The sequence below is a fragment of the Chelonoidis abingdonii genome, chromosome 4 (assembly GCF_003597395.2).
Source record: "Chelonoidis abingdonii isolate Lonesome George chromosome 4, CheloAbing_2.0, whole genome shotgun sequence".
Taxonomy (NCBI): domain Eukaryota; kingdom Metazoa; phylum Chordata; order Testudines; family Testudinidae; genus Chelonoidis; species Chelonoidis abingdonii.
The window spans coordinates 14517633-14531178 of record NC_133772.1 but is presented as its reverse complement, the minus strand read 5'-3'; the positions used below and the strand labels follow the sequence as shown (position 1 = coordinate 14531178).

The 13546-nt window shown below is 39.4% G+C and overlaps 1 protein-coding gene across 3 annotated transcripts in view; it reads left to right on the top strand.

Annotated features, from left to right (window-relative positions):
* The first annotated feature begins 59 nt into the window (after positions 1-59).
* SRGAP2 (SLIT-ROBO Rho GTPase activating protein 2) overlaps positions 60-13546 on the top strand; it is a 245483-nt gene continuing 231996 nt past the window's right edge. For all 3 annotated transcript variants that reach the window (XM_075064850.1, XM_032792531.2, XM_075064849.1), the window contains exon 1: positions 60-232. In XM_075064850.1, coding sequence (XP_074920951.1) covers positions 166-232 — 67 coding nt within the window. In that variant the 5' untranslated portion in view covers positions 60-165. The remainder of the gene's footprint in view (positions 233-13546) is intronic.

Below are 13546 nucleotides of genomic sequence, written 5' to 3'. Positions count from 1 at the left end.
CTGCCACACTCGGTCTCTCACCCTCTTCCCATGGACTGATTTTTTTGTTATTGAGGGGTGGAAGGATAAGAAACCAGGGCATTTCTTTGGGAGAAACAAAATTGTGTTTATTTGTTGTATTCTGGTGGATCTGTTTGGAGGTTAATCTTTTTGGAAAGGAAAAACATGACGTCGCCAGCTAAATTCAAAAAGGATAAGGAGATCATAGCTGAATATGACACTCAGGTCAAAGGTAGGAATAATTTTACATCTTTCTATATTATTACAGTTTTGACTTGCTAATGCAGGCATTTGCAATAGATATTTGGGTGGGGACGGGGAGAAGAATTTGCAGTGCAATCTTATAAGGGATTTGCAGTAATTTTTTTTTCTCATAAGGGTGGGTATGTCCTTGTTGTTTTAATACATCCTAATGAGAGGAATTTTTTTTGTGTATATGAAAATCCTTGAGTTTACAGGGTTGGGTTTCTTTTTCTGGATGCTTTAAAATATGGTTAGATTTGAAATGTGATAGGCAGTGAATAGCTTTTCAATTTCTTTTTCCCTTAGGGAGTCTTTAAAAATCTCTGCAGAAGCAGAAGAAGGTATATCACTTGCCAGTATTGTGGACTCTTGTTCACATCAACTCTTCATAGCTGTTGGTGCCAAAAAGCTGTAATATTCAGGCTTCCACTCTCCATAAGTTCACACTTCATACAGCTTTGGCTTTAACACCCTATGTTTGCTTTGCATATATGGACCACTGTTCTGAATGTAATTGGCATTTGCAATGACAATAACTTTATATATTCCAAAGGAGTGTGTGTTGGTGCGAATAAGCTTAAGGCTTGATCAGGACATGACATGCCCTCAGTGATAGAAGGTGGTGAAATGCTAATGTTAACACCTTTGTTTGTAAAGTTTTTCAAGATAATTTTTGTGGAAAATATTCTTTGTTCTTGTGACTTGGAAAATTGTTGCTAGTGGGAAATCAACTGTATTTGGCTTGTTGTCTAAAACTTGTTTGGTACATTGATAGTGTGTGTAGGGAAGGGGGATATGGCCTCTGGGGTTGAGGCAGAGCACTGGAAGTTGGAGATATGCATATAGTTAGACTTCCACCTTTTCATGTTCTCTGTATAAATATCTCCTGTCTGTGTGTTCACTTCTATGCATCCAAAGAAGTGAGCTGTAGCTCTCACAAGCTCATGCTGAAATAAATTTGTTAGCCTCTAAGGTGCCACAAGTACTCCTGTTCTTTTTGCAGGTACAGACTAACACGGCTGCTACTCTGAAACCAGTTAGACTTGTGTTACCTGGTGCAAGTCACTTAGTATGTGTGTAAAATAGTGAAGTGTGAGCTGCTCCTCAAAGGGGTGCTGTGAAGCTTAATTCATTAATGTAATGATTTAATGCTTTGAGATCCTTGGGGGAAGGCAACAGAACTGCAAGGTATTTTATGTATGTATATTTTTAATTTCCCCTGTACTTCATCTTATTTAGTGGACCATAACATTAACTTGACAAGCTAGTCAGTCTAGTGGAATGTCAATAGCCAGCTGGAGGTGCTGCTTCAAAAAGATGGACTCCATCCTGTGCTCTAGTGGCTGGAAGTGAGATGTAGGTGGTGCGTAAAACTCTGTAAATTAAAATATGCATGGAGATGTGATTCCTGCCCCTTGTTTCAAAATGGGTTAGGGTAGGGTTCCCTCCTCCAGCTTTCTGAAACAATGCACAAGGCACTTTATTAGCCTAGAGCTTTTGAATATTCTAGCTCAGATCTATTTAGTGATTGGTCTGAGAAGGATTTAGAGTAATAGAAATAAAATAATAAAATAAAAAGCTTAAGGTTTATTTAGCCAGCCTGCCATCATATACGCTTTGGCTGTGATCTCATCAGCTCTCGCACCTGAAATTGGATCAGCTGTGGTCAGTATTGGAATGGAAGCTCTGTAAGAAAATGCCAAGGAGCAGTAGGCAATACTATTGCTGTTTCAGGAAATGGCATTGTCTCTCTATAGAACCGGTGCTCCAGCACAGTGATAAGGGGCACTGAACTGCTTGAGACTAAAATCCAAAGTTGTGACCATTTTGTAGTTATTGCTACACTAGGACAACTGTATTTTTAATAACTATCATGTTATTTGTGTCAAGTATCAGAGGGGCAGCCATGTTAGTCTGGATCTGTAAAAGCAGCAGAGAATCCTGTGGCACCTTATAGACTAACAGACGTTTTGGAGCGTGAGCTTTCGTGGGTGAATACACACTTCATCAGACACAGACCCACGAAAGCTCACGCTCCAAAATGTCTGATAGTCTATAAGGTGCCACAGGATTCTCTGATGTTATTTGTGGTGTCTTGATTAATTTCCAATCTAGTTAATTACATGATGCCTATAAATTTCCCCAGTAGTTACCTATGGAAGTTGATCTTCTTGTTTACTCTCCTTCTGTTAAGTAGTGTTGCTAAAGATATTTCACCCCTGAGGTAGCTGCAACAGTGGTAGTTGAAATGAATCATGTTTGTCATACCTGGATGCTATGTAGATTGCAAGGTATTGTCGGTCTTGCTCGGATATGAGAATTCCTCTATCTTTGCTGGCATTTGAGAACTTAACACATTTTTAGCTGCATTCCACATTGGGATGATGTAAGGCAGCTGTGTTTTGAGACATCACTTAAAATCCTTAATCCACAAACAATGACTTTGTGTGCACGTTCTCTAACCTAAAAGTTGCTGTTAATCCCTAAATTTGGTTTGAAAAGTTCATTATCTATTTGGAGTTGGTTAACAAAAGACAATATTAAGAAGGGCATGAGTTGGTGATTAATAAGATCATAATTACAGCCCTATGGTTATGAGCTACTGAATGAATGTGATCATCAGATTGTGAATGTCTTGGAACAAAATGGCATTAGTTAGTGGCAATTCATTGTTCTGAATCAATTTTGATGTTTACATGTTTGTTTGTTCCCTTGGTCCAGCAGCCATGATCATGTCTCTTTCAGGGTGCAACTGTGACCATCGGTGATCTGTCTCTTCAGACTGACTGCACAGTAGCCACTTGCATGTTGGGAATCAATCTCCAATTCAATGTTGATTTATAGCTTCCTCCCTAGAGACTAGGAATATTCTTTCTTCTTTGATCTCCACTTTGTAAGCTCCTTGGAGCAAGGACCATGTCATGTTCCATTTGTTTTAATCCAGCATCTAGCACAATATGACTGTGAACCTGAATGTTTCTGTGGGTGCTAATGTAATATCTCTTTGGTGTGTGGATGTTCAAATCTTGGTAGATACGTAGAACTGTGTCTAATGATATCCCACTGAGCTGTAGAGAATGTGACTTTCCAAGTCAACTTTAGTGTTCAATTTTCTCTATTTGAAACCTAGATGGTACATGAAACTGACCAAATTTGATGGGTTGATTGTGCTTGTCACATTGTCTAGATTAGCTCAGAGCCGAGAGTGCCAGGCTCAGGTCAGACTGTCAGAAAACACGGCAGACACTGCAAACTGGTTGGTATGTTCTGTAATTAAATTTTACCAATCCAATAACACGCGCGCTCCCACAGCCACAAACAGTCTCCTTAGGCTCTCCAGCACATTTTGCCATGCAGACAAACTAGACTTTGTGATAAAAGGTTATTAAAACCAAAAATCACCTCAAATTAGGTTAATCCCAAGGGATTGGTCACTTAACCCAGGTCAATGGATACTTTCGATCCCATACCAAAAAAGATGCCGACAGCCAATTTCTCTAGTAAACTAACTAAAGATTTATTTTCTAAGAAAAAGTGTGAGTTATTGAAAAGTTTAAAGAAAGTAAAATACATTAATAGGTAAGTTCAAGTTGGTAAATCTAAAGTGATAGGAGAGCAGTAGTAATCTGCTAGTCTTCCACAAATCTCGCAGGGTCACCCAAAATAACTTTGAGGATCTCTGTCCTACATCTGGAATGTTCCCTGAAAGCGTCCAAATGGCTCAGATATACATGATTGTTCTCTGGATCCATTTTTATAGCTATCTTTTTCCCCAAAAAGCAATCTAGCAAGTGTTTCTGTCACAGCGTAGGCTTTTTGTGCGTTGACTAAATCAGAATGAGTCTGTGGATTTCCCATTGTAGAACACCATGACCCATGCTTTGAAGTTAGTATGCTTCTTCATTTTACAGTTCTAAGATCCTAATCCCGTTTGGCCAATCCAATTACAGAAGTGTACACAGTGCATTTAGTTGCAGCAATCCAGCCAATCTTTCATTAGTTTTCATGAAGTTTACAATTACATTACATTATTATCCTAGCCTAGATCAAAAGTGTACATTAGTGAGAATTCACTTGATATGTGAACAGATTATAGGTAAGTGAAGACAATAACATTAACACTTGATATCCACACACAAGTGAATTGCCCTATGCCTTTGATTTGAACTGGTCTGTCAGAGTCCCAATGCTTTCATGAGCGTCAGACTATTTTGCATTATGGCTGGATGAGAGAAGTTCAAAGCAATCTTCTTGAATAAGTGTGGTTGAGAACGGATGTTGTCTTGGAAGACTATATTGTTTAAATAATGAATTGAAATTCTCCTGAGAACTGGGGTGGAGTTTGGGGGTGGGGGTTGGTGGAGAACCCCGTTTCTCCATCTATGAGGATTGAGATCGACAGAGTTGAAAAGTGAGATTCCATGGCTCTAGTATGGACCATTTAATAGTGCAAGCTCCTCTTCTTGCCTAGATTGTTTTAATCCTTTCACCACTCCTTTGGGGTATAGCAGACGCATATGTCATGTAGCATGGTTTCCATGTCTGACTTGGACTACTGCGCTTCTAGGTCTGACAGAGACCACCATGATCATTTTTAGCATAAATGTTGGAGTATAGACTTTGAGGGGAAAAAAGGCCAATGCTCTTATTTTCTCTCTTCTTCTCCCTCTAATCCCCAGAGAGCATTTTATTTAATCAGTTTGTGGAAAGCTGCAGTAAATAGCTTAAATGTTCGGGGCTACAGAGATCTCATACTGGAGTTCCACAGCCATTTTCTATCTCTCTCTCTCTCTCTCTCTCTCTCTCTCTCTCTCTCTCTTGGAAAAGTCACGTGTGTGTGTTAGGAGAATTTTTTTTTTTTTAAGTTCCCCAATGTGAACATCAAATCACTTGAAACAGTACATTGTACTTAATCTATTTTTTCCCGTAGTCCTAGTTAATCCATGACAGGAGGAGAACGTGTGTACATGGTCATGCAATCAACTGAGTAAACAGATCTAAACAAAACTAACAGAAGATGTTTGGCTGATGTTCCTATAGTTAAACATCTCCCCCACATGCCCTCAAATTCAATCTGCTGTAAAATTTGCCTTATTAATCTTTCCAAAGCAACTCCACCAACTTCACATACATCCTTTTTCTGGCTGTTGGATAGAATTCCAGGTGGTTTTCTTGCCCTGATGCTTTCCTTTTGCTTTCACCACTGCTTGAAATCAGCAAGTGACTGATCTGTGGGCTGACGTGACCAACTGTAAGTGATGTTAGCTGTATTCTTAATTTTGATAAGGTCCCTTGAACCACAACACTTTCCTTCATGGGAACTACTGTTCTACCTTAAAAAGGTCTTGGCGAGATGGGACCCACTAGAAAATTGTTATCCTGTGGAAGCGGGAGCAGTAAGCAGTTACAACATACCTTGAGTTACCATCAGCATCAGCATCTTTAACCTTTTAATTCACCATCTGGTTAATAGACTTTTTTTTTTTGGAAAGATCCCTCCTGAAAATTTGAAATCTTGTTTTATACGAAGTATCAGGAATAAGTGTACAGAATGGAGTTACTTGCAGAGCCATCTTTTGTTTAATATCCCATTGAGATCTGTCTAGGATTGGAGGTAGCAGTTTTCAGCGTTGTCTGTGGAATTTCTGTGAAGGTCTTTTCAGAGCTTGCAAGTCTCTTTATTTTGATTTGATTTGATTTTGTTTTGTTTCCATCTACTGATATGCACATATACCCATGCATTTGGGAGTTGCAACTGGGCTTTTGAATGTTTGTTTGTTTGGCAATGGCTGCTCAGTAAACTATGTAAATAAACAATGGAGTGAAGTTTTCAATTATTCACTTTGACAAGGTTGAGTGGAATACCTTAAAATTTCCAGTTTGTGTATATTGCATTAATGTTTATATTTAAAATGTAAAACTACCTTTTTAAGGGTTTTACAGTTCTGCGTGCATAAGTGATTCCATTTGTTCGCAGCAATGAGTTACTTCAAACTTCTGGTATGGAATTGCTTTAGAAGTCATCTGTTTTCCTGCAGTTTTTGATAGTGCTAATCCTCTGAGCTTTGAATCTGTTCAGAATGTGCCTGCTAAAAAGTTAGGTCCCAGATGGGGGGACCTTATTGGGAGACTGGTGTAGTGTTACAGATATGATTTTAGGTTTTTTGTTGTTCTCTTGTCTTATTTGAGTCCCTACTAACGGATTATTAATGAGGAGGGGGAAAGAAGAATATAGCTATTTCTGATTTCACTCCCACCCTCCTAAAAACGTGTGTGTGTGTGTGTGGTCTTCTCCAAATTAATCAGATGTTCCAAGGCTAAAATCTGAAGCCAATCAAAAGACTTCAATCCTTAATGGGTATCAGTTTCATTAGAAGGCAAGAGAAAATGTCATTAACTTCTGTTTGAGCTCACAGGTGTGGCAGAACTCATTTTTGAAAATAATTTCAATGGATAATATGCTTATTTTTAAGCACTTGTTGTTGTTTGTTCTTAAATTTTCACTGTTGGGGATATGGATGTGTGTCAGACAATGATTATTTGATAGATGTTGAGATTCAAATAGTTGAGTTTTATTACCGTTAACACAAATTGTCAACATCACGTACAGGATATACAAAGTAAATATCCTTAAATGAAACAAATAATTTCTCAAGCAGCATTTATCTTACTTTGTCTATCTGTACACGTCTATTATCAATGGAAATATTTTTTTCATCAGTTTGTCTGTGTATGGTGAAATTGATACTTACTGACACTGGTAACAACCTAATCCTTCCACACCTATTTATGAGCCTGTTGTCCTCAGTCAGCTAGTGTTTATCCACCATGCTTGTTTCCAAATGATTTCTCTTCCCCTAGAGTGACCCCTATCCATCCTTCTGCCTCTTAATTTAATCAAGTTAAACAATTAGATTAAAAAAAAAAATCCCCTTGATTTCTTCTGTTTCTGGCATTTGCTTGAAGACCATATATTGGTTAATTCTACCCCCTTCACTTTTTAATTTAAATTCTGAAGAGGGAGAAACCTAAACCCAGAGCTCTGTGGACACTTGTAACTATCTCTCTACCTTGCTATCTCCCTCCCCACCCTCAGGCAAGTACGCTTAGTGGAAGGATGAAGGTTGGAAAACAAAATCCAGAGAAAGGGTAAAGTGCTTCATAATTGGTTAATTATCCATCTCTTGTGCATGTATTTACCTTTAGAGTTGACAATTCAAATAGTTAAACAGTATTCCTTAGGAAATCTATGTAGTGTCTCTCAAACATGAGCATATGAAGAATTTCTGAAATGGGATGTCTGAACTTCTCACTATTAGTTTCAGCTAACCTAAGAGGTTTTTTTCTCATTGCTCATGATTGAGAAATTATCAACTTTTGCTGAAAATAATCTTCTTAAATAGACATTTTTCTGAACTTCAATTACGTATATTCTTGGATGAAGCAGCTGGGAAATGTGGATCCCAAGCTCTAGTTGAATAGGGTTATTTTAATGTTCCATCTGTCAATTAGAAGCCACATTTTTAGTCTCTCTAAAAATGTATCAGTCAATGGGAAGGTGACCAGGAACAACATGGAAGCTGGTGACTGATGCATTACATGTTTCAATATCCTAGTAATCAGGATTATTTAAAAACTTAGAATGTGGAATGCAATCAAAAATATAGATAAAATTTCTTTGTAATGGTTTCAAACAGGTACATTTTGTGCTGTCACCAGCTATAGGTACCAAGGACTTGATTAAGGCTTTTTCTTGTATTCCCTCACCCTCATCATATAACAGATGGCAAAATTTGGACCTGGAGCATGACCCAAGGAAGAATCCAATTGACAGCTTGCATTAATTCCTGCAATATATCTTTGCCATAACTGCTTGTAATATGTAGCAACTAGAGATGGTCCAGATTAGTGGTTCTCAAACTTTTGTATTGGTGGTCCCTTTCACATAGCAAGCCTCTGAGTGCAACACTCACCCCAAATTAAAAAAAAAAATATATATGTTTAACATCATTATAAATGCTGGATGGAAAATGGGTTTTGGGGTGGAGGCTGATAGCTCACGACCCCCTGTAATAGCCTCATGACTCCGTGAGGGGTCCTGACTCGCATTTTGAGAACCACTGGTTTAGGTGCAACCATACCCTGACATTTGTAGAAATTTGGACCGGTGGCTTGAACTCGTATTTAAACACAACAGCTTTAGTTTTCTGTAAAACTCATTTTGGATTTGGATCGCATATTGCTTATGTGAGTCTTGTCTTTGGGACTACTCTGTGGACTTTAAATAGTAAGGCCAAAGTAAATCAGGAATAAAAGAAGGAGAATCAAGTCCTAGTCACGCCTCCACCATTCAGACGTTCATTGCAACCCAGTGTGCTATGGGCTAGGGATTCCCAACTTCAGTCATGAAATAAAGCATTTAGGATGCTTCCTCACATTCTCTTCCCCTCCCAACCACTAGTTCTGAGTTTAGCAAATGCATTTATTCCAGATTTTATTCTTTGCTTTGGTGACCCCCATGACAACCAGAATTTTAAAATTCTTCAACATTCAGCTTACTTAATCTCATATCACTGCTTCTCCACACCCCTTCTTTTTTGTAGTTAAATAGTAACACAGCGGGAGAAATTTACTCAACTGCATTCACCTCCGTAGTTATATTGAAACATGTTCTTCTGGGTCTCCTTGGATTATCTACGTAGGCATCAGTGTGGGGAGGATGTATCATTCATCACTGGACAATCAGTTCTTCACTGATTGCTTTGTGTAAAACCTGTGTCCCTTCCACTTGGCATGTCCTAGCTGACTTTAGTGTCTCACACTGATACTTGCATACTAATGTCAATTTCAGCATTTATACCTTCATTTGAACTAGTTTTGGGGTTTGGTTCATAATCACCACTCTACCATTAGTTGTGATAGATCTGTCTTGGATTGTAGTGGTGATGTGGTAAGATTAATGCTTTGAATTTTGTAATACCTTACTTCTGAGGAACTCTCTCTCTTCTAAACATAGTGCTAGTACTTGGAGGGTATGAGTATTATCTTCATTTTACAGATGAGGGCAGTTACTTCTTACCATCAACGTAAATTTTTACTTTGTTGCTGTTACACTGTAGGAGGGCTTGTGACCCAGAAGTGCTGCCTTGAATCGCCAGTGTGAGAGTTAATCATTTCTTGAACAAGTTGAAGCAAGGATTTGGAATAAAAAAATTACACTATTTCCTTTGCAAGTCTAAATATAAAATGATCATATGTTTACAAGAACAGGCATTATTTGGAAGTGCAGCTAGTACTCTGGAGTCAGCATGGGCATGATGTTACAATAGTACTGTGCAGTCTGTGACACATCTAGATAAGAATTAGTGATTGGCAGCTTGGCAAGAGTTGAATCATTGGGAGAAATAAGCCTACAACTTGTCATTCCTAAGCACTAGGAGTGGAAGCAAATATATATGTAAATATGTCTTGGGTGAGGGGAATTATCCTGAACTGGATACGTCTGGCTCTGTTGAATCCAGTGTGTACATTTCTGTATGCTCCAGCACGTTCCATGGAATAATGCTACAAGTCTTGGTTGTAAAACACAAGCAGTAAAACCTCTGTCACTGTTCTGAGGTGGCTGGCTTTTGCTTCCTTCTCTCCTCCAGGGCACTAATAAAACACGGTGGAAGCCATCCGATGGCTGTGTCCAAAAAGCAAGAGAAATGTCTGTCAAAAATAAACCTGAAATTAAGATTGGGCTGTGTGCAAGGCTTTCAGTAGAAAAGCATGTTTGTATTGCCACTTCATCCAGCATGCTGGATTTTGGGTTGCATGTGAAATTGAACCTTACTTTAATTGTAGGGAGGAAGGGAAACACTTCGATCTGGGACTGGGCTTTCTTTTTAGTAGAGAACTTCCTTGCTACTGTTTTTGAGATCAGTCCAAAGCAGAAGTTTTTATCTTGGAGAGCCCTTGATCTTATTGTGGTCTATGCATGGGGGAGGAGAGAGAGAAGAGTAAAGACGTGTCATGTTGGGGGAATTGATCTTAAAAGAAAGCTTTGAGCTGGCTTAATGAGTGCCATCTACAACACAGAAGGCATTGATTTGCCTTTTCTTTTTCTTCTCCTCGGATGTGGGTGGATGTGTTTGTTGCTTTAAGCACTGCAGAGGGCAGGAATTGGTGCATTCTGTCCTGTGTATAGGAACGCTATCCAAAAGTGATGGGTGCTTTCATAAAGGCAGGCTAGCTCAAATAAAGTTTCTGCATGCACAAACATTTACACAGCATGTCTTGTGAGGGGAAGAGGGCTCGTCTTCAGGAAACCAGGTCTCAGTGCCACTCAGGTTTGGCCCGGCTGCTGTAATGCCTGGGGAGCCGCTGGGCCCAGCCAGCAGGACACTAAGCACTGTTGTGGGGTGAGTCCAGGGTTGGTACAGGGGGATACTGGAGAGCAAGCCATCACCTGCCCAGAGCCTCCCCTTTGGACTGGGCCAGGATTAGAGTTGCAGTGCCGGGACGGAGGGTGTTCCTGTTCCCGTGGTGGGGTGAGGAGGTGGTGGCAGAGCAGATGGATGATGGTCTGTGATCTTGTGTCCCGCTCCCCAAGTAGTTTAGACCTTGGGTGGGTTGCAGAAGTAGACAAAATACAGGTGACAGGTTGCCTTGGTAGAAAGTTGGGAATTCACTAAGCTAGAGCTCTGACTATAGCAGGTTTCTCTTACTGCAGTTGGATAAGAGCTGGCAGTCCTTGGCTCAACTTCTTTAACTGTAATGGTGCGTTCTGGCCTGCTAGCCCACATTTTTTATAGGATATCTATCTATCATCTATCATCTAATCTATCTATAATAAAACGTCTAAGATTTTATCTTCGTAAACTTTTAAACTCAAGTTTACTTGCCAGTGCTGTCATTTGAAAGAATAACCCAGGGAACTCTCACTTATCCTTATGTGCTTTTAATTTAAATTAAAAAATCACAAGCCATGGCTGTTGAATGGTAGATGCTTGGCTGACTCTTGTCTACTTTGGGGAATAGGAATAGCTTGTGCTGGGTGGCAGTTATTGCAGACTTTATTCAGAGACGGCTAAAATACTGATATTTTTAACAAGCAGTTAAAATTATTTTGGGATCCCATTTATTTCTATAAAATAAACTGACTTAGGCAAGGGTGAGGCTGCGGATTTGCTTATCATGGTAGAAATGGTGGCACATAAGCAGCTCCTGGCATCTTGACTCTTAAGAAGGTAACCGAATAAGCAGATTAACTCTAAACCAAGAGAGGATTTGATCTACAGGAGTAAAGTGGTGAAGTGATGAAATTTAGACAGCGCTATTAATTTTGAGGCTTTTTTTTTCTTCTAATAACTTTCAATAATAGCATCTTGGCTTCCATTTTCTTTAATCTAAAATAGTGTTTTTCTGTCTACATTTGGACAAGTATTTTCATGCAAATTATAAATAGCAGAGCTTTGGTTTACAGATGGCGAGAGCTTACAATTTGATTGCACTTAAAAATGCTAGAAATTGTAGCATGGAAATTAGTCTTTGACTTTCTTTGGGTAGCTGACTAATTCCCAGTCTACAGCAGCCTCTTCTGCATTTTTGAGAAAAATAGCTCAGTTTCTGCCAAAGTTGTAGCTGACTTAGTTGCCCCGAACTGCTTACTCAGAGACAGACAGATCTTTTTGTTGTTTTGTATGTTTTTCTGCAAAGAGGTAAGGCTCAATCAATCAAAATGTTTCTGTGACATTGACATGTTTTATAAGGGCAATGAAAATGGCAGCATTTTCTTTGAGAGGATAAATTCATCTCCTTTCTTGCCATTGGATTTTAAATTGCTGATACAAGTATTTCTCTAATAATTAGTCATGAGTATTCATTTTGAAAATGTGTGTGTGTGTGTGGAGGTGTTTTATAAACCAGGCAGAAACTAATGTTTCTATAAGTGACCTGAGATATTGGTTGGGTTGATGACCATTCAAGCAGATATGCTAGTTTTTTCGCTTTACTTTACAATTGCTATGTGTACTGAAAGAATATATAAAACGTTGCTGAGGAGAGAGCAATCTCAAGCTTTTTAAGTACTGATGAATGTACTTAGGAATCCTATTGCCAGTTGCATGCTATGATGCAGTTCTCCACACATGATATCTCGACATGTGATATTATGGTGAGCTTGTAGCATAGGCTATAGAAGTATCCACCAGTCTGCAGATTTACTTCGTCATGGATCCTTAGAGTAAAGAGAACGAACTGTGTGGCTTTAGGAGGCTAATATGGGATAAAGAGCCTTTCACCTGTTTCCAGTTTAAATCTAGGTGGTCGCTGACAGTGACTGAAGGGGGTGTGTTTCTCCTCCTTCCAAAAAGTCTTGCACTAGTGGTAGAAATAGTACTTATGCAGGCAAGTTGCTAGTGAGTAAGTGTTTTAACCCTAGGATTACTTAGCTTGGCTCAGGGCAGGTCCAGGGCAGGTCCACAAAATAAGCCAACAGACATTGATGGCTTGTCACTTCTGGCATTACCTCTGGTGGAGGTGCACCAGTGGGACATCTTAGGGGAGAAAATAGCTAGTGTAGACAAGGCCTTCAGGCCAGTTATCTTGTGGCTGTTAAGCGACCTGTATGAAATTAAGTAGTAGGTTTAAGTTTCTAGTGTACACCACTGTATTTTAGGGGCTAATTGATCCACCCCCTTGTTTCCAATCTCAGCAAAGGCCAAAAATTCAATGAACCTCTTTGACTCCTAGAAGTGATCTATCCAGGTCACAGGGAACTATAATTTGCAGGACACCTTTTGAGGAAGCTTTTATTGTTATCAGTGGAAGCTTTTATAGGGTGCCCATCACTGTTGCATCTAGGCACTCATAAAATAATAAAACTTAAATAAGCGAAGCAAAGCACCAGGCTTCCCTGGTAGAGCTTAATCAAAATGGGAAGTTCTGGGAGCAAGAGGTGCATCTTGCCGCTAGACAATGTATTTGAAAGACATAACATGTCAGAGTTACAAGAAACTGAAGTGCACTGTTGTGTTCTGGAATACCCAAGAAAACTAGTGACATACAATAGAAAACAATTCACTGTGGCAGAATTTACACACTCTCTAAAGTGTCCGACTTAATGCTTAAACGTATTTCTGTAGGGAGTAAATTCCAGAGGCATGGGCCTGCTGCCAAGAATACCTGGCACCTGCAAGCTTCACCCATATGCCATAACTGTTTCTGTGTATAATAGGGCTTCAGTCCTCTGGGCTGTTGAACTAGCACTGATTCCACTTAAAATAGTTCTCTAGACTGAGATCAGGACTGGATCGTGGGT